This window comes from Myotis myotis, unplaced genomic scaffold (assembly GCF_014108235.1).
Source record: "Myotis myotis isolate mMyoMyo1 unplaced genomic scaffold, mMyoMyo1.p scaffold_m19_p_13, whole genome shotgun sequence".
NCBI lineage: Eukaryota > Metazoa > Chordata > Mammalia > Chiroptera > Vespertilionidae > Myotis > Myotis myotis.
This window is the reverse complement of record NW_023416317.1, coordinates 31,860,707-31,888,242: the sequence shown is the minus strand read 5'-3', so window position 1 is coordinate 31,888,242 and position 27,536 is coordinate 31,860,707. Positions and strand designations below refer to the sequence as shown.

Sequence of the window (27,536 nt, the reverse complement as noted above, 5' to 3'; positions counted from 1 at the left end):
CTAGGGAGGAGCCTACAACCGAGGTATGAGCCCTTGGTGGGAATCGAACCTGGGACCCTTTGGTCCCCAGGCCAACACAATGCTCTATCCCCTGAACCAAACTGGCTAGGGCCACTTTTATTTAATATATATATATATATACACACACACACACACACACACACATATATATGTATATATATATATATATTTTATTGATTTCAGAGAGGAAGGAAGAGGAGAGAGATAGAAACATCAATCATTGATTGGCTGCCTCCTGCACGCCCCCTTCTGGGGATCGAGCCCTCAACCTGGGCATATATCCTGACCAGGAATAGAACCATGACCTCCCAGTTCATAGCTCCGTGTTCAACCACTGAACCACACCATCCGGGCTGAGGAACATTTTTATTTTTATTTTTATTTTTTTTTAAATATATATTTTATTGATTTTTTACAGAGAGGAAGGGAGAGAGATAGAGAGTTAGAAACATCGATGAGAGAGAATCATCAATCAGCTGCCTCCTGCACATCTCCCACTGGGGATATGCCCGCAACCCAGGCACATGCCCCTGACCGGAATGGAACCTGGGACCTCTCAGTCCGCAGGCCGACGCTCTATCCACTGAGCCAAACCGGTTTCGGCTGAGGAACATTTTTAGATAGTCCATGGTTTGTATATTCACCTGTTAATATGGAAAATTAAGAACTAATGGAGACATTTCACATTTTACAAACATCATTCAAACATTTGTGTAATATAGGCTGTATGCCCAACACCATTCCTACTTGCAAGGATTTTCAATGTGCTATAATTGTATGTATACTTATGTGACTGCTCCTAGCTACCATCTTACCATACAGTAAATTCTGTAATGGTAGGGCTTATGTTTGATTTACTAACCCTTAACTCCTATCATAGGGCCTGGCATACAGTAGGTGCTTTATATTAGTGATGAGTGAATGAATACATACATAAATAAATGAAGGGGTTAAACAAATAATGGAAATACTAGGAAGGAATTAAATACCATGTCAAATGAAAGGTCTCTGGGCCTTTAAAGGTCAGGAAGCAGGCTGCTTGTAAAAGTCAGCAGAGGCTCCGTGGAGAGGTGACCTGAAAGTGGTTGCTCTCCAGTTGGATAAGGTTGGTGAACAGCTCAGGCAGTAGCACAGTCGGCCTCACAGCTGTGAGAGAGGAAGCCACAAGTGAAAAGAAGCCACAAATGCAAAGTTGCTCCTCATTTCCTGGCTAGCGCTTTGGCCAGCAAGAGCTGCATTCCTTTGAGCTGAGCATGTGTGGAATTTCCAGCCTAGGTAGCAGAATGGAACTTGGAACAAACAGATCAGCAAAAAAGAACCCAGGGACAATGGGGCTGGGCCCAGCTGCCCTTTGCCAGCTTTTGACCTCACAGAATATTGGAGCTCAGGGGGCCTCGTTGAGGGTGATAAATGATGTCCTTTGGATTGTACCACTTCAGAAGACCCAGAAATTTCCATGTTCAGACAGCATTAGGATCCTTAGATGTGCTGAAATACCTGGGAATGGTCTGAATCCTCGCCATCATTCAACTTTCCATCTAGCAAGGACAAGTAAAGGTCTGTTTTTCTTTAAAGATGGGGAAAGTCCAAACATTAGAAGCAGAGGGAAAGATACCTTCATCAAAAGAGAGCTGGAAGGTGTTTTGATGGCAGGATAATGAGGAGGGGGCTGGTGATAGCAAGATTCAGCACTTTGAGTAACTGTTCTGGAGGTGGGTGGCTGGGGATATTTAAGAACAACTGTATAAAAACATTGCCCGGGTGACATTTCAGGGCAGGGGAGTCAAAGAGGAAGGTCCAGATTCATGGAGAGAAACTAATTATAGACAATGACACAATCACAAAGACACGGGTCTCTCTGCTGGCCTGACCTGAAGTTCTTACACCTGATGAAGCTCTGGGAGCCTGCCATCAATCACACTGAGAAACGTAAGGGGGAACTTTGCTGTATCTACCCTTGACTACTGTTCCTAAGGTCTCTGCATTTTCCCAAGTCAACAATTCCTTCAAAACACGGATCTATTGATCGAGACCTAAGAAAGGGGAGGAGTGAATTTCAGTGATTCATATCTAGATCTTCACTTCTATGATTATAAGTGAGTTGAAGGCAGAGATAATAAATTACTCAACCTAGAATAAGCTACACTGCCTTAACTATAGCTAAGTAGGTGCTTCATAGACAAAGAACAGACGAAGGGAAGGAGGGAAGGAGGGAGGGAGGAAGGGAGGTGGAAGGAAAGGATAAAGGAAGGGACAGAAAGAAAAATAAATTTGGTCGGAGATGTTCAGGGAGGTGGAGAAGGGGGCAGTACTGAACTTGGCCTGCATCACAGAAGATGAGTGTCACAGAAGGAAGTCCCCTAGGGGGCCCATCCCCAAGTAGTTGTCGTTGAGGACAGTTTAGGTTTGGGGAATAATATGTAAACGTGTCATTCATTGGTCAAGGCTAGGTCTTTGATTTGCTTCTTTAATATATTCTGGATTCAGTTCTTTAATATAGTGGTAGGGTACAGGGGTGGAAGGGGGGTGACATCCTTTAATGGGGAGCCTGTAAAGGAAAAGACAAAGAAGTACCTCCATTTACTGTGTGTGCTCTATCCCATGAGGCTATTGAATGCGTCTGAGTCATTTCCTCTGGTGGTGACAGTTCTGTCCTCTATCCTGAGGAGGAAGTGAACGTTTAATACCTTACATTAGACCACCTTTTGCATATACAAGGATTCATTTCATTCCCAAAGCTCAGAGAATACTTAAATGGTAACACCAGGTTCTGCATGGGCATTTTGTCCCCATTCGTGTGACCATTTACTAGGGATAAAAGCTAAGGATACATTGCAGTCGTCATCCCGACTCAAGTCAGGGCAGGGGGCACTGTTTAAATGTATTAAAAAAAATTAATTTATCTCGCATCTAATTAAGCACTCTGCTATGCACCTACACTTGCCCAACTTATCTTACAAGTGCTAATAATTCCCAGATCAGGAGCTCGAGATCAGATTTATTTAGCTTGAACTTGATAGACATCTCTCTTCGAGGGTGGAGTTCAGACAAAATCAATCCCCTTCTACCTACCCATTGGTTTATTAAAGATCTTTAAACGAGACCTAACTACAAGCCCACTTTCATAATCATCATCCCGTGAGATGAAAATTAATTGCCGGACCAGAGAGGGTGGAAGTACAGAGGCGAGCAGAGGGGGCGGTCCCATCTTGAACACAGAGCCTTTCCGTTTCGCTGAAGTTCAAACCGCAAGGCCACAGTTCGCTCGGGGAGAGCGGGCACGTGTGTACGCCACGCATGCGCTCAGGGTAGGCCCACCCGCCTTTTCCGCCGGACCGCTCTCGCCCAGTCCCAGCCCGCCCTCCGAATGCCCGCCCTCAAGACTACACCCTCCGCCAATCGGGAGACCGGAGTCATCAGACACGTCACTTACTTAGCATAGACCGTCTCCCCGCCCCGTCAGTGGCTGGGATTGTCGCCTAAGCGCTTCGCCTTGGCACCTGATTGGCTCCTTTTCCAGCCCCGCCTCCGTCTCCCCCGCCGCCCTCCCCGCCGCGCCCCCACAGCGGTGGGCGGATCGTAGTACGCAGGGCGGACGCTGCCTCTCTCCTGGAGGCCCGCCTTCCCTCCTCCCCCTCCCTCCCCTCCCCACCCCTTCTCCCCTCCTCTCCGGGCCTGCGCGCGCGCGCCCTCCCGCACGCGCCGCCGCTAGTCTAGCACTCACGCCGGAGCTCCGGGCCGCGCGTTCCTTTTCCCCTCCGACTGCGGAGCGGGCGGCATCCTGCGCCGGGGTCGCGGCGGCAGCGGCGGCAGCCTCGGCGGGCTCGGGCGCCAGTAGCAGCGCGCGATCCATCCGGCGGACCGTACCACCGCCCGCCCGCTCGCGGGGGGGAGCCGCCTGCCCGGCCGCACACGCCTCGGCAACCCCGCGGGGCTGAGGCGTCGCCGCGCCCAGGAGCCTGAGCGCCGAGCCGGCGTCGACCCCGAGGTCGGAGCCCCGCGGGCCGCGCCCGCCGCCGGCCCCACCCATCCGGGTCGAGGAGGCCAAGGCCATGGCCGAGACGGAGGAGCGGAGCCTGGACAACTTCTTCGCCAAGAGGGACAAGAAGAAGAAGAAGGAGCGAAGCAACCGGGCAGCGAGTGCCGCGGGCGCCACGGGCGCAGCTGGCGGGAGCAGCGGAGCCGCGGGCGCGGCGGGCAGTGGGGCGGGCGTGGGGGCCCGGCCGGGCGACGGCGGGACCGCGGGGTCCGCGGGCCCTGGGGCCGCCACCAAGGCCGTGACGAAGGTGAGGGGCCGGGATTCGGGCCGGGGCCGCGCGCGGGCGCCCATGTGCCTGCCCCCGCCCGCCTGGCTGGCGGAGCGTCCGGGAGGGGCCCGGGGGCCGACGGGCGCGGAGGCCGGCCACGTGACGTGGGCTTCTCCGGTCGGGCCGGCGGGACCCCCCCGACCTCGCTCCCGGTCCGCCCTTCTGCACCCGGAGGCGCCTGGCTTGAGCCGGGACCGAGGCAGCAGCACCCTCCCTCCCGGGGCACTGGGTCTGGGTCCGAGGCGCCCGGCACAGAGCAGCATGTGTCGAGTGACGTCCCCTCGAGCCATTTAGGGCTCGGGCTTCAGCCCCGTGGTCGGAGCTGAATGTTCTGACGATCGCATGGGTAGCAACTCTCGTTCGCATGACTTGGTCTCTAAGCCGGTGAAAGAAAGAGAAAAGAATCACACGGCGACCTGGAGGGAGACACTAAGTTGTGGGCTCGCTGTTGACTTTTGCATTTGGCTTTTCCTGGTGGGTTTTCAATTAACACCTCGCGTAAAAGGAACCGGGTGGAAGTAACAGTGTTGAAAGGGCACGTTCGTCCTCCAGCCCTAGTCGACCTCGGGATCCAGCAAGGGCTGTGGCCAGAAAAATGAGCCCATGCTTTTAGGGTCCAGCCACGTGATCCACTTCTCATAGTCCGATCTTTGCCTTAGTGGTCCTTTGACGAATAGCTTTAATTGATCGAATGGTATGTGCTTTACAGGATGAAGATGAGTGGAAAGAATTTGAGCAGAAAGAGGTGGATTACAGCGGCCTCAGAGTTCAGGCAATGCAAATAAGGTATGGCCGTGTTACAGATATGTTCCCATCACCCTGAGGATAGGGGGTGTATGTCTGGTTTTTCTTTCAGCCCCCAAACAGCATCCTAGTAGCCTTGCGCTTTAGATATGCTAATTAGGGCTCTAATAGATGGTGCCTGTTCCTTCTCTCTGTGATGGCAGTCATTCTGTATGTTGATCGGAATAGCTGCCAGCTCCAAAATCCTGAGAGAGCTTGCCTACTTCCAGCCCTGGTTAGGTATTTTTATTTTTTATTTGAGACAGCTAAAGTTGATTTTGTGGTTTCAAAGTATTTACTTTTTTTTTTTTTTTCCAAAGTATTTCTTTTAATAGTGGTGGGTTGAACTTAGTTTTTCTTTGTGTTTCAAAAATAACATGGATTCCCCTGACCGGTTTGGCTCAGTGGCTAGAGCGTCGGCCTGCGGACTGAAGGGTCCCGGGTTCGATTCCGGTTAAGGGCATGTACCTTGGTTGCAGGCACAACACCGGTAGGAAGTGTGCAGGAAGCAGCTGAATGGATATTTCTCATCAATGTTTCTAACTCTCTATCCCTCTCCTTCTCCCTTCCAATCTGTAAAAAATCAATAAAATATATTTAAAAAAAAAAAATAACATGGATGGTTTTCAGGTCCTTTCCAATGAGCAGGTGAATGTGTATTTTTGTAATTGAAGCATTCTTACAGGGAAGTACAGGTTTTTTATATTCACACAGTGAAACCAACCTGTGTAATCAGCACCAGAATCAGAAAACTGAACATTAGGAAGCTCCCCTCCTAACCCTTTGTAGCCAGTGCCTTCACCCCGCAAGGATAACCACTCCTAACGCTATAGATTAACTTTCCCTAGAATTTCCTAGGAACAGAATCAAACATGTTATTTTTACAGTTTAAGAAAACAGTAATTTATTTATTTTTTTTAATCCTCACCAGAGGAATTTTTTCCATTGATTTTTAGAGAGAGTGGAAGGGAGCGAGAGAGAGAGAGAGAGAGAGAAACGTTCAAAACATCGATGTTAGACAACAATTAGTTGCCTCCCTCACGTACGTACCCCTACCTGGCCACGAAGAGAACCTGCAAACCAGGTTGACTGGGAATAGAACCCCTTGGGCCGATGCTTTAACCATTGAGAAACACTGGCCAGGGCAAGAAAACGGTAATTTTTAAAAATTGGATTGGTTGAATTTTAGAAGATTTGAAACTAAGAAATATTTTATGGCTTGGCCAGAGTGGCTCAGTGATTGAGTGTTGACCTATGAACTAGGAGGTCACAGATCGATGCCAGGTCAGGGCACATGCCCAGGTTGCAGATGCATTCTCCAGTGGGGGGGCATGCAGGAGGCAACCCGTCAGTGGTTCTCTCTCATCACTGATGTTTCTATCTTTCCCTCTTCCTTCCTCTCTGAAATCAATAAAAAATAGATGTGTTTTGTTTATTTTTAAGTCCAACCTGTGCGGTTATTTTTAGATTCATGTAAATAAACGTAGGAAAAACAAGTGAATATAGGCTTCCATTGGTTTAAGATTTAAAACCCTTTAATCACAGTTTGAAGTTTGCAATTACTGATGCCAGTGACCACGTGGCACAGTGGAGAAAATAATTTTCCTTAAAGAAATAATGTCTTTTCACCTCTCTAGATGGTAATATTTATGGCCTTAACGCATTCAAAAACCAGGGCTAATTTTGACATGTGTTGAATATCTACCACAGTTAGGTATTAATGTCCTAGCTTCTTTCACATCATTTCCTGAGCTTAACCAAAGTGAAACCTGATTGATGACGGGAACTTTGAGGAACTGCAGCTTCTCCACTCTTGGTTCTTCTGTCTTGGTGTGAAGTAGCAGTGATTAGACTGGAGTTTTCTCCCTTAGCCGTTTGGGTGTGTGGAACTGCCTGTGTGGGGGGTTCCTGTTTCGATGTGGAATAAGGCTCTTGGTCTGCCTCTTCTGACAGCATATTCTTGGAGGAGACTTGAATGACTGGAGGCATAGTGTTTGCTCATGTTGAACTTTAGCAAGAGTAGCAATTTTAGAGGGAAAAATGTTTCAAGTTAATGTTAGACATTGACTTTGTTATATTATGGAGGATTTTAAACTGCACCTATTTTTGTCATTGAGTATATATCCGATATCCATATTCAAGGCTATTTTAGTCTTCATTTCGGCTACTCCCAAGATGGTGAAACATTCCTTAAATTACAATCAAACCTCGGTTGTTGAACAAAATTTCAGGCTTCAGTTCTCAAGGGGACAAACCTTTCGTGCCGATTATTCAATACATACAATAAGTCTCCATAAGTTCTAAGAAGGTTAGTGATAGCAGCAAAGTGAAAAGGAAAGTTGTGAGAACAATACTTGAGCTTAGATAGGTACTGTACATAAGAAAGGTTAAAAAGGAATCATTTGAGGGTCTGGAATGGATTAATTCAATTTACATTATTTTTAATGGGAGAAAAAATTATTTGGGTTTTCTAACAAATCGCTTCTTGAACAGCCAGAACAAATTAGGTTCTAGAACTGAGGTTCCACTGTACTTACATCCTTCACCTTTGCCGGGGGCATAAGTAAATCTCAGCTAGGATGAGCATTTAAGTTCTGCTTGACCTGAAGTAGAGCAGCGTTGATATTGTGTGTTTTTCATTATTCTTACCATCTAGTCACTGCCCCTAAGTGGCCATCCAGAGGTCTTCCTCTAACCCATTAACATTGAAAAAACTATCTGCTTCAAGAAGCTGCTTTTGTGGATCCTCAGTCTCTATGGAGTCTGGGATCTGTATTTGCATTTTTATAAATCATTCAATAAAGGGAAATCTGACAGCTCCTGGGGAAGGCTTGAGAGTGAGAAGCCATTTGAAGTTTAATAACAGGGACTAAGACTTTGACTTTATATTCAATACCCTTATAAACTGCAAATTAAATGTTCTTGACCATGGTACTCAATAGGGTCCCCAAGGAAAGACACGTTTCTTCAATGGGATGGAGTTGATAATATGGCAAAAAGATGGACTTCAGGAGAAAGACAAACCTGAGTTTGCATTTTACTCTTGCTTGTGTGTGACCTTGGGCAAGTCACTATTTACTTTTTTTGTTAATCCTCACCCGAGAATATTTTTTCATTGATTTTCAGGAAGATTGGAAGAGAGTGGGAAAAACAGAGAAACATCGATGTGAGAGAAACACATCGATTGGTTGCCTCTGGTTGCTCCTGCACGAGCCCCGACCAGGGCCCATGCTGGGGAGGAGCCTGCAGCCAAGGTACATGCCCTTGACCAGAATCAAACTCGGGACTCTTTGGTCTGCAGGCTGACGCTTTATACACTGAACCAAACTGGCCAGGGCTATTTTTGAATGTTGGTTCTTACCTGCAAGACTGGGACGACTACTCAAGCGTGCTCTGAGGACTTTGAACAGGATGTTTGTAAAATACCCACTTGATTAATATTAATCAAGATAAGTGGGTAAATAGAATGATTTACACTTGGGACTTTCTCTGCTGTTTAACCACAAGGCACCTGATTTATAAAACTCAAATTAGAGGAGAAGGAGTAGTGAAGTCACATAAGGTTATCATGACTAATCACGTCAGACCCCAGATAGTTCACTGTGGACATAATAGGAGAAAGTGACATGTTCAGGTTGGCGTTAGTATAACCATGCAGACAAAAATCCCTCTGAGTGTTCAGGGTTATCTTTTTAATGTACGAGAGAGGCAGCCTTGCTATCTCAATATGGGACAAGGAAAATGAAACATTGGAATTTGACTGAAAATATCTTGAAATTTGCCCTGGTCTGTGTGGCTGAGTTGGTCAGAGATCATCCCGTACACCAAACGATGGCGGGTTTGATCCCCAGTTGAACACATGTGCAAGGCAATAGATCGCTGTTTCTCTCTCCCTTCCTCTGAGATCAGTTAAATATATATCTTGAAATTTATAGTTTATAGTCTTTTTTTCTTCCAACTGTTTGCTTTGGGAAATTACAAACTTCAAAATAGTAAGGAATAGTAAAAAATAGCAGGAATAGTAAAAAGAAAAAAAGTACCCTTACACTCTGCTTACATCTATCAATCTTTTTTTTTTTTTAATACACTTTTTATTGGTTTTTTCAGAGAGGAAGGGAGAGGGATAGAGAGTTAGAAACATTGATGAAAGAGAAAGATCTATCAGCTGCCTCTTGCACGCCCCCCACTGGGGATGTGCCCGCAACCAAGGTACATGCCCTTGACCAGAATCAAACCTGGGACCCATCAGTCCGCAGGCCAACGCTCTATCCACTGAGCCAAACCGGTTCGGCAATCTTTTTTTTTTTTTTTTTTAAATATATTTTTATTGATTTCAGAGAGGAAGGGAGAGGGAGAGAGAGAAACATCAATGATGAGAGAGAATCATTGATTGCCTCCTGCACACCCCCTACTGGGGATCAAGCCCACAACCTGGGCATGTGCCCTTGACCAGGGTTGAACCAGTGACTTTTCAGTCCGCAAGCCAATGCTCTATCCACTGAGCAAAACCAGCTAGGGCTACCAATCGTTTTGGCTATATTTGCTTTATCTTTAGTTGCAGATATTGATTTAGTCTTGAAGTACTTGACACTACATAGTAGGTTAGCAAGTTGGACCTTTATTGAAGACTAGAGGCCCAGTGCAAGAAATTCCTGCACAGGTAGGGTCCCTAGGCCTGGCCAGGGCCTTCCTTCATTCCGCGCCACCACCTGGTGGTCAGCACACATCATAGCGAGCAATCGAACTCTGGTTGAACTCTTGAGGGGACACTTTGCATATATATATATGTGTATATACACACACACACACACACACACACACACACACACACACATCAATCAGAGGCCCGATGCACGAAATTCATGCAAGAGTAGGCCTTCCCCTGGCTGCCGGCACTGGCTTCCCTTGAAACCTGGTCTAATTAGCATATTACACTTTCATTATTATAGCTATAGATAAGTGTTCATTTGAAAGGAGGAAAATTTCAGTAGCAACAGACATACTGTATTAATGTCCTAGCTCACATTTACTAACTAGCCTGAAATTTAAGTACCAAGAGTATTATAAGGACATGTATCGAATTTTCTGTCTAAATAGATTTTATTCAGAGTCATGCCATGATAGATAAGTTCTTGAGAGGGAAGCCATTGAGATGATGATTGAAGGGATCTACCACTTGAACTTAGATTATTGGTTGATAGTAGGATCTGTAGGCCTTTCCCATCTTTTAAATGGATCTTTAGGAGAATGAAATACTTCATTTAGTACTTGAGGTTACTAAATGTTGAGTGTTTAAACCCATTCGGTAGGACTGGTTAAGTTGTCCTTTGAAGAGAAGAAATTGCTTCTGCATCCAAACTAGATCTATTGTAGCAAATTTTGTGACTACTATGTGTGCCACACACTGTGGTCGTAAAAATAGCTCCTGCTCTACTAACCACCAGTAGATCATTTCACTGATATGCAGGGTGCTGTGGGGTACAGGAGAGAGACACGTAGTCTACCATGAAGAGGTAGACAAAGTCCTTGCATGAGGTGCAGTGACATTTAAGCCACCAGGCATATCTGGGGCCATTGCTATCTCCCTGTTTTACTGTTGTAACAGCTGCTGGATAATAGTGTCAAACCAGTGGAGATGCCCAGCATTCCAGCAAAAGCACGGTCATGTCTGGATTTTGTTTTAGCTGCTTCTCCCTAGTGTTGGGGAAGGGGGGCGTTAAGGACACATAAATTCTCATGTAATGTCCTTTGAGATAAGGAGGTAAGAACGTTCTATTCTTTATAAATATACTGCTGTAGGATGTATAATCCTGAACAACCTTATTAAAGAAAGTGAATTCCTCTAATCTCAAAGAATTTCTGTGCACTACCTTAGAACTGTAAAGAGGATAAAATGAAATAAGAGACTACCTGGAAGCATATGCCCTCTGGAGTCCCACTGACTTGGCTCTGCTACTTTGTAGCCCTGGAAAATGTATTTAAATGTGCTGGGTATCAGTTTCCTCATATGTACAATGGGTTTTCTCCCTGCTTTGTGTTGTTTCCGATTTAACTTTGTAAAGTTGGTAGAAGGCTGCCTGGCATAGTAGATATTCAGTAAATATTCCTTTTCTAGCACCATCATTCTCCCCTACCCCACAATAGTGCCTTACAGACATGCATATTTAAGACAGTATACTTTGTGAATTGCGATACTGAAATAACAATAATATCATAGTGTTTAAAATCATCAGATTTAGCTGATGGGAAGATAATATGTTATATGTGGGTCAGACACAGGATTTTAGCCTAATTGTGTTTGCAACATGGATCTTGTTCTGGCTTTGGTATTTGGAGATTGGACATTTTCTGAAATATGTAAATATTTTTAAAAAATAGGATATTTAAATAATTTCTACCCTGCCGTTTGTACTGTGGCATTTTGGCAAGACTCTTAGCATCTCCCTCTGTTGGATGAAGGGTCTTGACAATTTCCAATGTTTAGCTTAGCTAATACTTCAGAATCTTAAGAAGCCAAAATACTAGGTTTTCCTTTTGTGCCCATTATAGATATGCAGTCTAATTAAACATCACTCTTATTTTTTTAATAAGATTATCATCTAGAAGTAATTTTAGATTCTATGATTATTTCTTCACTTTTCTCAGAGGGTAAAGAGGTGATAAATACTAGACATAAAAGAATTTGTTTTTACTTGGGACTCCCGGTATTCTGTCAGACCAAACAAGAAAAACAATATGCTTTTTATTATTTTTATTTATTTATTATTGATTTCAGAGAGGAAGGGAGAGGGAGAGAGATATAGAAACATCAATGATGAGAGAGAATCATTGATCGGCAGCCTCCTGCATGCCCCACACGGGATCGAGCCTGCAACCCAGGCATGTGCCCTGACCGGGAATCAAACTGTGACCTCCTGGTTCGTAGGTCAACACCCATTGAGCCACGCTGGCTGGCTACTTTTAACATTTTTAAAGGTCATTCTAGATGTCTTTCTATTTTAAGTGTATGTATAAGTTTTATTTTAGTAAGTTATGACATGAATATTACTTTCCTGTTAGTACAGGCGTAACATTTTATTTTTTAAAATTTTTTCAGTTTTTTATTGTTTTCAGAGAGGAAGGGAGAGGGAGAGAGAGACACACATCAATGATGAGAGAATCATTGATTGGCTGCCTTCTGGATGCCCCCTACTGGGGATCGAGCCTGTAACCCAGGCATGTGCCCTTAACTGGAATCGAACCTGGGACCTTTCAGTTCGCAGGCTGACGCTCTATCCACTCAGCAAAACCAGCCAGAGCTAGGTGTAACATTTTAAATGGATTCATAGGATTCTTTGTTAACGAAAAGGAAAACTGAAGCGTCACTTGGCCATATCTTAAGTAAAATCCTGCTCTAAATGTAGATTGAAGATACAGTTCGTTTGTTCCCTTCTCCCCTTCCTGATTGCCAGCCTAAGCCTGAGTTCTAGAATCACCTCCAGTTGGTGGACAGTTCATAAGTGTCTTTAAAGGAGTGCAATAGATATACAAGAAAATTGTTTTATAGCCAGAACTTGTCTTGTTTTAAAAGAAATGGAAGGAGAGCATCCTTAGATGTTCTTGTACAAAAGTTAAGAGAGGCCGAGATTTTTGAAGGTCAGTCAGTCAGCGTGGGAGTCATCTGTACATTGTTAGAGCCGTGATCTTGGATCAGATATCAAAGGGTGAAAGCATCTAAAAGGATGGAAGGCCAAGGGTCAGAGTTTTAGACAACAGCCATGTTTTGTTTTTTAAATTATTATTATTATTTTTAATATATTTTATTGACTTTTCACAGAGAGGAAGGGAGAGGGACAGAGAGCTAGAAACATCGATGAGAGAGAAACATTGATCAGCCGCCTCCTGTATACCCCCCACTGGGGATGTGCCTGCAACCAAGGCACATGCCCTTGACTAGAATTGAACCTGGGACCCTTCAGTTCACAGGCTGACATTTTATCCACTGAGCCAAACCGGCTAGGGCCAGCTATGTTTTTTTTAATAGGGAAAAGAGTGGTCCAAATAGTGGAGATTGATAAACTGAAGACCTAGGGGAAACCACCATTGGCATGGGAGAGAATTCAGGGAAAAGGTTGGTGGTCTGTGCCAGGTGCACCATCAGCAAGGGCAAGAGTTGCAGAAAGGAAGGTTGATTTGGCAGTTATCTCCCTGCTGTGAAGTTGGCAGTATAGAGAAGCAAGATATGTGCTTGATCTTTTGGAACATTCAGGTTTATGTAAAATAAGTAATCTAGCCAAAGGAGAAATAATCAAAGAAACCTTGGAGAAATCACAGATTTCTGACTCAAGTCAATTCAAGAATTTTTAAATGGCATTAAAAAAACTGCAGGCACTCTAGGATGCTGAGTTCCACTGAGGATCTCTTGTATTTTGAGAGTATTTTGTAACATGTACGAACAGATTAGCAAATGAAACTATACAACTTTCAAAAACCATTCATTCCACCCCTAGAAATATGCTTACCATAAATGCCTGGTTGTATACTTTGGTTCTAGAAAAATCTAGTAACTGTACCTTGAATCCTTCAAGTTGCCCTTTCCTCTGCATTTCAGGTTAGATAAGCCAGTCACCCGTCCTTCCTCCGTTACTTGAGCCAATAGCTGGCGTTCTGCTCTTTCTTGGGGCTGCTATATATAATCATGCAGGTTGTCATGGCCTAGCATATCGGTGTGTTAAGTATTTCTAAATGTTTTTGAGTATAGGAAGTTCGCAAAAGGGAAGTGAACACTATCAGGCCATGTGGTTTTCTAAACTTTTTTCAGCATGAAATCAAGTGGAAGACCTACTCTGTAAATAAGTAAAATCCCCTATTTTTCTATCTTTTAAACAAATAATGTACTTTGTAGAGCCTAAGTGACTGCTCCAGGGCCACACAAAACCAGCATTGATAGAACTAAAAATTTGGACTAACAGTTTTCCTGGTGTAATTGAATTCACTTGCTTTTTCAATAGTGAAAAGGAAGAAGATGATAGTGAAAAAAGAGAAGATCCAGGTGATAATTGGGAAGAAGGTGGAGGTGGTGGTGGTGGTGTAGAAAAATCTTCAGGTCCCTGGAATAAAACAGCTCCGGTACAAGCACCTCCTGCTCCAGTAGTTGGTAATTTTAATATTTCATTTTCATGAAAATGTCTATGTATAATTTTATATGCGGTCAGCTTTCAACTAAATGCATGTTTGTGGAGGGGTTATTAGGGTTCCTTTCCATTCCTGGGAAGGAGGCTTAAAGACTTTCACATTCACAGGAATTTGTAAGTTAAGATACAGGCTTTTCTGTAGGCTCGTTAAATTTTTATGTAAACTAACTTGCCAAATTTAGATATTTAAGCATTTCAATTTTAGACAGTTAACTAAGGAATATTGGCTACCTGTGTTTCACCTGTTTGTCTTTTTTTTTTTCTCCCCATTCCCCATTTTACTAACTTGAAGCATGAATTCTCACAGGGGCAGATTTTATCACTCCCAGGGGGGAGTAATGAAATCTTAGAATTTTTGTATGATTTTTAAAGATAATTTTGTTCATTTTTGTTTTTATTACTTTATTTTTTTAATATTATTTTCAGAGAGGAAAGGAGGAGGGAGAGAGAGAAACATCATTGATGGGATCGGCTGCCTCCTGCATGCCCCACACTGTGGATCGAGCCCACAATCTGGGCATGTGCCCCAACCAGGAATTGAACCATGACTTCCTGGTTCATAGGTTGACGCTCAACCAATGAGCCACAGCCAGCCCAGCTGTTTTTATATTAATTTTATTGTTGGTTTTTGTTTTGTTTTTTAAGAAGGAGGGAGGGAGAGAGGCATCGATTTGTTGTTCCACTTATTTTTGCATTTATTAGTTGATTCTTGTATGTGCCCTGATTGGGGGATTGAACCTACAACCATGGCATATTGAAACGATGCTCTAACTATCTGAGCTACTTGGCTAGGGCGAAACCTTAGATCTTACAGTGGTTTTGTGACCCATCAGAGGGCCAAAGCATGCAAACAGATGTACAGTGTGTATTTGTGGTATTAACATTTCTGGGGGGGGAGGCAGTGGTGGTTAGGAAAAGATGTTTAAAAACGCTCCTTAGGAGGGCAATAATGAAAAGGAAGTTTGAGAAATGATGCTTGAATACAGTGATTTTCAACCTTTTTCAACTCGTGGCACACATAAAATAAAATAATCACTAAAATTCTGACACTGAAAAGTATATTTTTTGCCTATCTGACTCATACCATGTGGCTATTGTTGTGGTTGGTTGGTTGTCAAAGAGGTCAGTGTCCCTGACTAAATAGTCAGGTATTCATGTTTTAAAAATTCTTGTGGCACACTGATTGAAATCACTGCTTTAATATATACCCGTTATTCTATATAGACCAATATAAACAAAAACAAATCACCCCAAATCTTACTTCCAGAGATCACAGGTAACTAACCTGTCAGTATTTTTGTATCTGTTCTGGCATTTTGCTATGTGTGTTTCTCCATTTAACTTTTTATTTTTGGAACTGTATCTGTAGTGATCCCTACTGCTTGCTGCATTGCTAAACCCATTGCCCAAGTCTCAGTCCTCATCTGATTTGTCCCAGCAGCAACATTGGCCACAGTTGATCACCCTATTGAAACACGCTCTTCTGTTGGTTTCCAGGACACTGAATTCTGCCCCCTCGTTGGTTGGTTCAGTCTCTCTTGGCAATCTCTCTATATCAGTGGTTCTCAACTTGGGCTGCACATTAGAATCACCTGGGAATCTTTTTAAAATCCTGATTTCTGGGCCACAACATTAGTAACAAAGAAACAGAATTTCCGGAGGATGAGGCCCAGAAATCAGGATTTTAAAAAGATTCCCAGGTGATTCTATTGTGCAGCCACAGTTGAGAACCACTGCTCTATATGCTAGTGACCTGCAAATTCACATCTTAACTCAGAGCTCTGCTGAATTCCAGACATGTTTATCTTAACGGCCTACTAGCATCTCACTCTCAACATGTCCAAAACTGAGCTCACGTATATGCTGCACCCTACAGCTCTTATCTCAGTGCTGTTCTTTCAGTCACTTAGCACAAACTTTGCAGTCACCTTTGACAAAGCCTTTCTCTTGTTCCAAACCTAAATCTAATGTATCCATAAATTCTTTTGGGCTTACTTGCAAAATAAATTCACTCTTTATATGACTAGTTCTCAGCAGTTCCACAGCTACTCCCTGGCTTTGAACTGTTGTTTTGTTATATGAATTAATGAAATAGTTTCTTATCTGGTCGAACAGCAGCAAGTGTGATCTTTTCAGATATGGCAGAGCATGTCCTAGGCTGTTTGTAAACCTCCCATGGCGTCCCCTCTAATCAGAGGAGAAACTAAAGTTCTCCTTTACAGTACTAGTTTATTAAAATGCCAAGCATTTGAATATTTTCTCTAAACTGTTACGAAATGTTAGTTACAGAAACCCCAGAACCGGCAATGACTAGTGGTGTGTATAGGCCTCCTGGAGCCAGGCTAACCACAACAAGGAAAACTCCACAAGGACCACCAGAAATATACAGTGACACACAGTTCCCATCCCTGCAGTCCACTGCCAAGCATGTAGAAAGCCGAAAGTAAGTCATTCCCACATTGTGTTTTTGGGACCCTTCCCTTGGTATGGAGTGGGATGGATGTAGGAGATATAAAAGCCCATGAGGAAGGGATGCTCTTAACTGGTAAATTCTAAGCTGCATCAGACAGGCAGCTGAGAATTTAGGGTGGGACCTATGTGCCCTGGAGCGGGAGATGGGAAGGAGCACCAAAGACAAACTTTGTCTGCAGAAGTTCCTCTTATCCCTGTTTTATGTTCTGTAGCTTTGACTAAGCTGCCGTGTCATTCTCACAAATTACAATTCTTTACAAGTACATTATTACTGGCTAATTTCCTATAATATGCAGACTGGACATGAAAGAGGACTATTTTGTTATATTCCCAGTAAATGTGAGTAGATGGGAGACGTTGGCATTTATAAATCTAATATTAAAATCTTATTTCAGCAGGTACTTAAAATGAATGCTACCTGGAGTTAAATGACCACATATGGCACATCCACATCTTGTTTAGGGCCATGAATTTTAAAAATTAAATAAAGTGGGAAGAAGTTAAATGATATCAGCTGGATATAATTGTTTTGGGGGGTGACTTTTAAAGTAAATCCCAGCCGTTTTGCCTCTTTGAGACCACAGCTGGCTTGAGTTTAAAGCTCCACTTGGACTTGCTCCTCTGCCCTGTCCTACAAAATGAGGGGCACTGATTCGGCACACTCGTCCTTATCTGATCCACTCCCATGAAGTAGAAGTGAGGAGAAGTCATTGAATAATGAGAACTTGACTGAGTGAGGAAATTGGTACTTACTTATGCATAAGGAAAGAGAGCTGTATTGCCTATTATTTGCTAACAGTAAAAGTGAGTCTTAGAAGGAATCACCATGCTATCACAGAGTTTTTAACTTTCCAGTTGTCTTCAAGTTGGTCCCAAAATAGATTTGCAGTTAACAGTACTGAACACTACAGTAGATTTGCTACCACAGGAAATGGGGCCATGGCGCTTCAGTTGCAGTGTTTTATGTTTTATGTTCAATTGAAGCCTTAAAAATGGTTTGATAAGGATTTTATAGACTCATTTTCCTCTCCTGTCTCTCCCTCAAGATTCCTGTAAGGGGTGGCTTTTTTTTTTTTTTTTTTTAAACTCAAGGAAGAATATTTTTTTAAAAACCTCAAGAAATATTTACTGATTACGTTTATTTTCCCTTAGGGATAAAGAAATGGAGAAGAGCTTTGAAGTAGTAAGACACAAAACTAGAGGTAGGGATGAGGTTTCAAAAAACCAGGCCCTTAAACTTCAGCTAGACAACCAGTACACTGTGCTTGAAAATCAAACAAACAGCCACACACAGTACAATTAAGGAATGGTCTTTGCTACCCCTTCCAAGGTAACTAGACCACCGCTAACCACCATGAACAGCCATGCGTCATCTGATCTCTGCTGGAGCGACAGCAACTGATGCAGACCCCTCGATATAAGTGACCGGCCCTATCGCACTATGGAAGTTTCAAGTGTCACAATTGCTCTATGTATATTGAATTTGGGAGGATTTTCATTGTTATAAATGTGTGAACTAGATTCAGCAGTGTTCTATCATAATAATTACTCTGCAAATACAAAAAAACCAAACCCACAAAAAACGGCAGCCAGTGGTCATTTCAAAATCTTTTTATGTTCAGATTCTGAGCCTTTGTAAGGTTGACTACCTCAGATTTGCTGCACTCATGTGGACTCATGTGGATCACAACTTCTGGATTGGAACGTTACAGCTCTTAAGTGGCGATATGGAACTTACCAGCTCTACTGGATTCCTATCAGAAATCCTGCAGAGAGTCAGCGTCTGGCTTCTGATCTGCTGTAAAAGATGAAGATTTAAGTGACCTTAACTGACCTGTCCTGTGCCCCACCCTCCGGGAATGCGCTCTGTAGTGGGCTGTGGCTGTTAGACCTCCTGGAACGTGCCGCTCTCAAAAGAACTGATGTGTTCAGATGCTCTGTAGGGCTGGGATTTCTAATTTAAACTTTGAGTTGTATTCTGATGTAACCACAAATTCAACGAAACTTGGGTATGCCAAGTGGGGAGGGGCATGGGGGGGAATAATCTTGTTTCTTTCGGTAATTTTTCATTGGGGTAGTGCTTTCTCTATGTTCCACATTAAGGCCTTTTTTGCTTTAACTTGGAAGAAGTTATTTGACAGAGCATATTGCTTGGTTAAGTAAGTGACCTGAAATATGCATTAGAATTGTGAAATTGCCAACCCCTAGAGGGGAACCAAATAGCCTTTGATTGAAAGGGCAGTGGGTGCAGGGGGCTCTACTTCAGGTGCTGCTAAGCCTCCTCGAATCAGGTCTAATTGTAAAGTTAACTACAGTGGAAAGAGGATGGTTTCTGCTCAGGCCAAGGGATCCACTGACCCATTCTTATAAATTCAAAGCAACATGAGCAGAACCTCAACCTAAAACCCACTTAGGTTTCATGGACCTTGCATAGTCTTTGACAATTTCAGATATATTTGTGCCCAAATTTTTAAGTTACTGGACATTCTGTAGATTGTCCCGGGGTAGCTCTGTTACCAACCCTCTGGTGTGTCTTTATGCTGTTCATTTAAAATCAGGGGCAAACCACAGGTGATGTAGCACTTCTGTTTTAATAATTACAGCCTAAACTATTCAGTCATTTTTAGTCCTGAAAAGGGACTTCAGGAAGATAGCCAGATTTACTGAAAAGTTTCTTTCCATCTAATGAGAGTTTGATAATTTCCTAGTTTTGTATCTTTGGTTCAATAGAAATATGTCGGAGTGGTGTGTGACCACTTGATGCAGAGTCTGGTTTCTCTGTAATAAATCCCTTTGCCAAATGGGGGGAGTTGCAGACTTGCTACTGGCAAGAGTGAAGCACGCGGGTGAGTAAAACTATCCTGATACGGGAGCATATTTCTGTGGGAGTTTAGTCTTGATAAAAGTGTCAACACAGGAATCGGACTCCTGGGGGGGTTCCAGATCTCCTGATAGTACTGCCAACCATTCCTGGGCAATAATGTTGGTGTTCTCTGAGGTGGTGGGCTGGTATACCTGCCTTCGGATGTGTTTGGGCGAGTTGCTGAGCAGACCAAGGAGAGGTTGGATGATTAAGCGAGAAATAAGGGATTCTTGGTTAAACTGAAGACTTCATTTGGGAACCAAAAATCTTAACAAATCTCTTGGACCTTGAGCCACATATTTTCCCTGAAAAGTATGCGTTTTTTTCCAGCAGAATTTTGTTGAGGGTTATGTTACTGAGGAATGAACTGGATGGGTATGTGGAACTTATTTAATGGCTTCCTGTACCAGAAAACTGAAGACCTGCAGGAGATTTAAAACCAACTCTTGTTACAACTTTTTAAAAGATTGTGAAATTGTCAAAATGCACATGAATCAAGTTTTAATATGCTGTATGATGGGTGGAGAGGATGTCCATTGTACCATTTCTTTCTTTGAATTCTCAGGCATGGTTTGGCAGTGCAAGAACTCTTGTAACATTAACAAAGTCAATAAAAAGTGACTGGATTTTGGAGTCTGATAGTTTTTATTCGTAACCCATGAACCCTGTCTTTGAAAATGGTGAATGAATGGCATGCGTCTGCTGTAGGAGGATGGTAATATTGTCCTCTCAGGAGGGAACTATGTTTGGATAATGTTATTAAAAGGAGACCTGGGATGAAAGTGGCTGCCAAGCTGTGATGAACATTCTTTCCAGAGAGAAAGCATTGAAATGTACTTTTGTCTTTGTTACTGTATTAAATTGTGTTATCTCAAACCCTGGCAAGGGAATCTACGACCTTGACTATGTAGACTAACAATTTGAGACCTTGTCCTTTGAGAAGCTTATGGGTTTGTCAGTGAGCAGCCATTTTAAATTTTGGGATTTAGTCTAAATTGTAGTCTCTAAATTTATAACCTAGAGAAAATACATTTCACGTCGTTTTTGGTAATGGAGTTGGGTTAGTAACTGTAGAAGGCAGTCACTTATTAAAAATGGTAGCAGAGTCAACAAATATTTAGTGTGACATTCTACATTTGCAGTGACGTCAGAAACATGGTCTTCTGAAAGACATTTTGTTTTGCTTTAGACCTGAGCAATTTGACCCCAACTCCGAAGGTATTCTATTTTGAACCAGTGTATTTGACCTTTTCTTGCCTTGTTCTGACAAAGTATCTGGCAGTAATTTTCTGTCATCACTTAACCCTGGATGATTTTACTCCCTCCCCTGGGAAAACTTTGATTTTTAAATTATTGTGGTACGGGGAGTCAAGATTTACAAAAATAGTATAAAACTTGTTTCAAATGTTAGTGTATGGAAACTCAATTATTACCACCTCTGGGCGTTAAGGGTGTTAAGGACAGAGACTCTCTTCCTTTTTAAATCTAAAGTTTAGATAGTATACCATCCCTTTAAAAGACTGCAGCTAAAGTTTTTATCATGTATGAGCAATTTTCTTCATGAGAAGTGGGGCAATTCAACTGGTTACTTCCCTGGTTTTCAAATGGCTGTATTTTGGAATAATCTGGAGGTCTTTTAAAAATTAATGAGGCCTCCCTGGCCAAGTAGCTCAGTTGGTTAGAGTGTTGTCCCAGTACGCCCAGGTTGCAGGTTTGATCCCCGGTCAGGGCACATGCAAATAAGTGGAACAATAAATTAATGTTTCTCTACATTTAATTAAAAGATTAAAGAAAATACTGAGGCCTAACTCCCATCCCTAGACATTCTGATTTCATTAATATGGGATGTGACCTGAACACAAGGATTTAAAAAAAAAAATTCCCTAGTTGATTCCCAGCAAAGTTTGGGAACCACTGGGTTATGACAAGTGACCTAGTAAGGAGTTACAACACTCACAGGGCTAGTTCCAGTATGTAGGAAATCCTTTCAATTGTATTCTTAGCCCAGAAAGGATGATCATACTTCTAAACGCACGCTTGGATATGTTAAATGGAGGGAAATGAATACCGAAATTGGGAAAGACCTATAAGCTGAAATACTGAAGTTATTTTGATTTTTATGTACACCTTTTTTTTACAGTTCAATATCAGTGTAAGGACCGATTTTAATATTTCCTCTGTCATTTCTTAGACAACTACCTCACCATCAATATAATTCCTGTAACTATTTCGGTTTTCCTTCTCTATACAATAATTTTATTCTGTTTGACTTGTGTCTTGACATTGAGTCTGGCCATTCCAGAACTCACTCACTGTAAATGGACATTGCCTTACACTACCCCTGGCTACTCTTAATTTGCCCTTTATATTGCCCAGTTACCACCTCTGGGTGTAGTTCTCCCTGGTGACTGTGGGAATGAACCATAACTAACGCTCCAGAGATGAGCTCAGCAGCCGCTCGCCTTGGGAACTGGATCGCAGAGCCGGTGTGGTTCGCTCACCAGCTGCTCCCTGTTAGGGGCCGGGTGGGCTGCACCGAAGCGTCCTTTCTAGTGGGCCCGCGAGGAATCCTCGGGGGCTCGACTTAGGCTTTAACTTGCTGGGACTATTGTGGTTTTCTTCCTGGGTTTCTCTGATTTTACAGTTCAAATTTATGCTTTTAATCAGAGACGGAATAAAACATGGAAGTAGGGAACTCCTTGGTGATGGGGGTGAAAGGCTGCAAGCTTCCACTATATTCCTTTGTTCTTCACTGACATCTTTTCTCCCGTCTCTCCTTTTTAAAACCTTAGCTCCATTCTGTCAAGAGTGTTGAGTAGAATTTGTTGAAATTTCTAAAAATCACTCAGTATTTAACCATGGGCCGGGCACGCTCCTAAACAGGTAACACATGTTACTCATGTAACCCTTCAAGGTGGAAACTAGAGGCTGAGTAGCTTGCCCGGGTCACCACGCTGCTAGCAAGGGAGCCAGGATCCCACCCAGGTGTGTGCACTCCAGCACGTGCTTAACCAGGAGGCTTTGCTCCTGGCCTCGCAGATTTAAGGCGAGAGAAGGAGCGTAGGAAACACGCTTCTCGGAATCCGACTGGAAAGCTGCCCTTCGGCGTAATCCGTCCCGGAGCCGGTGTGGCCGCCCTCGAGACCGGCTTCCCACCTCCCTCTCGGCCCGGCACGTACAGCCCCTAATGTTGAGGTGAGTGGGACTCTTTATTTTTGTGGCTGGGGGAGGGGTTTTTGTGGATGTCTTAGGATGGAAATTTCAAATACATTAGTCCAGAACCCAGAACCCGGCTTGAACAATGACCTGTTTGTGGCCGCCCACGTTTTACCAGTAAACACCCGTTCCCCGGGTTATTGAGAAGCGAACCCCAGACTTCCTGCATCCACAAACATTTCACCTGGGGGCACTCAGCCATAACGCCATTACCAAGCGGACATTTCCTTAATATCGAGTATCCTCTGGGTGTTCACATTTCTCTCATTTCTCGTGGTGCTTTACAGTTGGGCTTTGGTTTTTGTTTGTTTGTTTACAACATAATCCAGGCAAGGACGACCCATTGCATTTAGTTTTTTTTGTCCTGGTAGTTCCCCCACTTCATTCTTACCGTTTTGTTGTTGAAGAAACCTGGTCGTTTGGTTTGTAGAATTTTCCACGTTCTGAATTTAGCAGGCTGCTTTCCTACATTTCTGCGAATGAGTAAAGTGCCGGTGATTAACTGATTTTCGTGTCCAAAGCGGCCCTGGGTGGGGTGATTGCGCAGCTCCGGGCCCAGTGCACGTCTCCCCTCTGCCGACAGAGGGCGCCGGAGGAACACCGTAGAACTGGCAAGAGCCCAGGCCTTGCGGTTCTCCGCGCAGGTGAGCACGTGGACTGAGGGGCCTGAGATGTCACCTGGGCAGCCCTCAGGGTTGGACTGTGGCTCACGCCCTCCAGGTACCGCAGCCCACACCCTCCAGCGAGCTTCTCTGCCCCTGGCAGGCTGGGTGGCCAGCCATGCTCTCCCCTCCCGGGCTAGGGCCTCCGCCTGGAGAGGCTCCAGTTTCTAGGTGCTGGAGGGGAGTGGCTGCTTTCTGAGGCTGCTGCTGCTCTTCCTCTCGTGTACGCTCTCACCCTTCGCAGTAGTTAACCGCTTTCTTACCAATCATTGTTTATATTACTGTTTTTTTTCTGTTTAAATTACTGCTTTAATTGGTTTCTTGACTGAATGCTGGCTGATGAAATGGTACCAGGAATGGTCTCAGGAGACAAACCCTGGAAGGTTGGACCTGGGGGATTGGTTTGGTGGTGCCTCTGAGCTCCTTGCTGGTGGGAAATGGCATGACGACAGGGTGGCATTACCACACAGCGGCCGCCTCTGCTCCGATGCAGGGTCTCCTGCAGCAGATGCCTCGGGCCTGGGACCTGGGTTTCACGTGACTCGTGCGGCAGTGCTGATGTCGGTGGGGACTAGCGTGGGGCTGGTTCCCCGGGCACCGGGCTGCTTACGGAGAGAAATGACAAACTCGGGTCCTTACGCTCTCGGCCCAGGTCACAGGCCGCTCTGCCAGCACCGCTTCAGGGGGCCAGGGGGGCAAACGCTGCTGAAAACCGAACAACACTGAACGATGCGGTTGCAGGGTGACTTCAGTTGAATCCACAACCTTAAGTTTCTCATGTGAAATTTATCGATGGGGAAGGGTGGGGCCCAGGAGCTTGGGAGGGCGGCATCTGGTTAGACTCAGGCTAAACTGAGAGTCTTCGAACAAGAAGTTTCTCTGGGCCTCCCGGGCCCAGGCACATAATGTGTCCTCCTGTGCCAGCTGAGGAGGCCAACTAACTGGAGACAGGTTGCCTTGCAGAGAGATGCTCATTTTCAAGAACTCCTTTGTTGCCACTTATGGGCAGAGTGACAGCACAGGGGAAAATGTAAGCTATTCCCACATGCCTGGCAGGAATCTGGGGAAGGTGTGGGTGTTAGGGCAAGAACAGGATATAACAAGATGGAACCGAATTCACCGACAATGTGTGCACTTACTAGAGATTCTGGATTTGAAGTATTGGCTCTTAAGGCTCTAAGTCTAAGAGCTTCCTTGCTTGGATTTGACTGGAACTTGGGCTCCGTGGTGGCCAACGGGTGATGAAGCTGAGGAGCTAGAGCAGCCGTGGGCAAACTACGGCCCGCGGGCCGGATCCGGCCCATTTGAAAGGAATAAAACTATTGAAAAAAAAGACCGTACCCTTTTATGTAATGATGTTTACTTTGAATTTATATTAGTTCACACAAACACTCCATCCATGCTTTTGTTCCGGCCCTCCGGTCCAGTTTAAGAACCCATTGTGGCCCTCGAGTCAAAAAGTTTGCCCACCCCTGAGCTAGAGCTTCCATAGCAGATGTGGAGAAAGAAATCACCCGCCACCACATCCAGTTACAGCTTCCTTGCGATGAGAACGTGTGAGATCTCACCTCTTGGTAACTTCCAGATATACAAACAGTATTAACTGTAGTCACCATGCTGTACAGTACACCCCAGGACTTATTTTATAGCGGGAAGTTTGAAAAGTTTTGACCTCTTCCACCCATTTCGCCCACCCCCACCACCCTCTGCCTCAGGCAACCACCAGTCTGTTCTCTGTACCGTTGAGCTCGGGCTTCTTTCTTTGTTTACTTCCACATATAACTGAGATTACATAGTATCTGTCGAGTTCTGTCTGAACGATTTCACTTAGAATAACGCCCTCAAGGTCCATCCATGTTGTCACAAATGGCAAGATTTCCTCCTTTTCTTGGCAGAATAATATTCGTGTGTGTGTGTGTGTGTGTGTGTCTGTCTGTCTGTCTATGCCTATCAGTCATATTTTCTTTATTCATTCTCGATGGAAACGGGTTGTTTTCATATATTGATGTTGCAAATAATGCTGCAATGAGCGTGGGGTGTAGCTATCTATTAAAGTTAGTGTTTTTGTTTCTTTTGGACAAATACCCAGAAGTTAAATTGCTGGATCATATGGTAGTTCTATTTTTAATTTTTTGAGGAACCTCCATATGTTTTCCATAGTGGCTGCACTAATTTATATTTCCACCAACAGTGCACAAAGGTTCCCGTTTCTCGACATTCTCACCAACATTTGTTATTTATTGTCTCTTTTTATAATGGCCATTCTAAGATATGGGAGGGGCTACCTCCTTGTGGTCTTGATTTGCATTTCCCTGATGACTAGTGATGTTGAGCACCTTCTCATGTGCCTGCTGACCATCTGTATGTCTTCTTTTTTCCAGCCCCCTACCCCGCTTCCTTTTAATTCTGTGTATGTCTTCTTTGGAAAAATGTTTATGCAGATCCTCTGCCTATTTTTTAATAACATTGTTATCTTGCTATTGATTGTATGAGTTGTTTATACAGGGTGGGGCAAAAGTAGGTTTACAATTGTGAGTACCCTAAACAGGGTTTGATCTTGTATTATTATTTATTAGTTATTGTGTTATTTTCCATACCTTTGCCTCACCCTGTATATTTTGGATGTTAACTCCTTATTAGATAAATGATTTGCAGATATCTTCTTCCATTTGCTAGGTTGCTTTTCATTTTGTTGACAGTTTCCTTTGCTGGGCAGAAGTTCTTTTTAGTTTGATGTAGCCTCACTCGTGTTGCTGTTACCTTTGCTTTTGGTGTTAAATCCAAAACATAATTGTAAGACGGATGTGAAGGAGATTACCCACTGTGTTTTCTTCTAAGAGTTTTAGGGGTCAGGCCTTGCACTGAAGTCTGTAATCTACTTTGAGTTGGGGTTTGTGTAAGGTGTAAGATAATGACCCAGTTTCATCCTTTTGCATGTGACTGTCCAGTTTTCCCAACACAATTTATGGAAGAGACTGTTCTTTCCCCAATGTTTATTCTTGGCTTCTTTGTCATCAATTAATTGACCACCTACATGTGGGTTTATTTCTGGGCTCTCTATTCTATTCCATTAATCTGTTTGTTTTATGCCAATACCATACTGTTTTGATTACTACAGCTTTGAAATAGGGTATGTTATGCCTCTGGCTTTATTTGGAGGGGTCTTTTTTCTCAAGATTATTTTGGTATTCAAGGTCTTCTCTGGTTCCATACACATTTTAGAATTGTTTGTACTATTTCTGTGAAAATGCCATTGGAATTTTGATAGGGATTGCATTGTATCTGTAGATTGCCTTGGGTAGTATGGACATTTTAAGAAAATTCTCCAACCCATGAGCACTGAATATCTTTCCATTTCATTGTATCCTCTTCAATTTCTTGCATTAATGCCTTAGTAGTTTTTAGTGTAGAATTTATTTTAGGCACTTTATTCTTTTTGATGCAATTGTAAATGGGGTTCTTTTCCTAATTTCCCTTATAAGTCGTTATTTACACATGAAATGCAGTTAATTTTTGCATATTGATTTTGTAACCTATAATTTTACTGAATTTGTTTATTAGTTCTGACAGCTTTTTGATATTTAGGTTTTCTATATATAATATCATGTCATCTGCAAATAGTGAGTTTTACTTCTTTTCTGATTTGGATGCTTTTTTGTTCCTTGCCTACTTGCTCTGGCTAGAACTTCCAATACTGTGTTGAATAAAAGTGGTGAGAGTGACGTCTTTATTTTGTTCCTGATCTTAGAGGAAAAGCTTTCAGCTTTTTCATCATTGTGTATGGTGTTAGCTGTGGGTTCATCATATATGGATGGCCTTTATTGTGTTAAGGTACATTCCCTCTATACCCACATTTTGAGAGTTTTTATCATAATGAATGTTGAATTTTGTCAAATGCTTTTTCTGCAACTGTTGAGATGATCATATGACTTTTATCCTTCATTTATTAATGTGGTATATCACATTGATTTGTAAGATGTTGTACCATCTTTGCATCCCTGGAATAAATCCCTTAATCATGGTGTATGATCCTTTTTAA

The 27,536-nt window shown here is 43.4% G+C and overlaps 1 protein-coding gene and 1 long non-coding RNA gene across 9 annotated transcripts; one reads left to right on the top strand and one right to left on the bottom strand.

Moving 5' to 3' along the window:
* Positions 1-504: 504 nt before the first annotated feature.
* LOC118668167 lies at positions 505-3,349 on the bottom strand. The gene is made up of 4 exons (XR_004971554.1): positions 3,185-3,349; positions 2,596-2,682; positions 1,011-1,167; positions 505-665 (listed from the first exon to the last, which is right to left on the bottom strand). It is a non-coding gene; the product is annotated as an uncharacterized LOC118668167 (long non-coding RNA).
* Positions 3,350-3,683: 334 nt separating this feature from the next.
* CDV3 (CDV3 homolog) lies at positions 3,684-20,245 on the top strand. 8 transcript variants are annotated; one of them, XM_036332565.1, is made up of 6 exons: positions 3,684-4,307; positions 5,038-5,114; positions 14,102-14,247; positions 16,574-16,727; positions 17,152-17,154; positions 17,909-20,245. In XM_036332565.1, the coding sequence occupies exons 1-6, from the start codon at positions 4,074-4,076 to the stop codon at positions 18,057-18,059; spliced, it is 765 nt and encodes a 254-aa protein (XP_036188458.1). In that variant the 5' UTR covers positions 3,684-4,073; the 3' UTR covers positions 18,060-20,245. The 8 variants fall into 8 exon arrangements, with proteins under 8 accessions (XP_036188458.1, XP_036188456.1, XP_036188460.1 ...); XM_036332563.1 differs by having other exon boundaries at positions 3,696-4,307; positions 16,568-16,727; XM_036332566.1 differs by lacking the exon at positions 3,684-4,307 and adding an exon at positions 4,469-4,802 and having other exon boundaries at positions 16,568-16,727.
* The last annotated feature ends 7,291 nt before the right edge of the window (positions 20,246-27,536 follow it).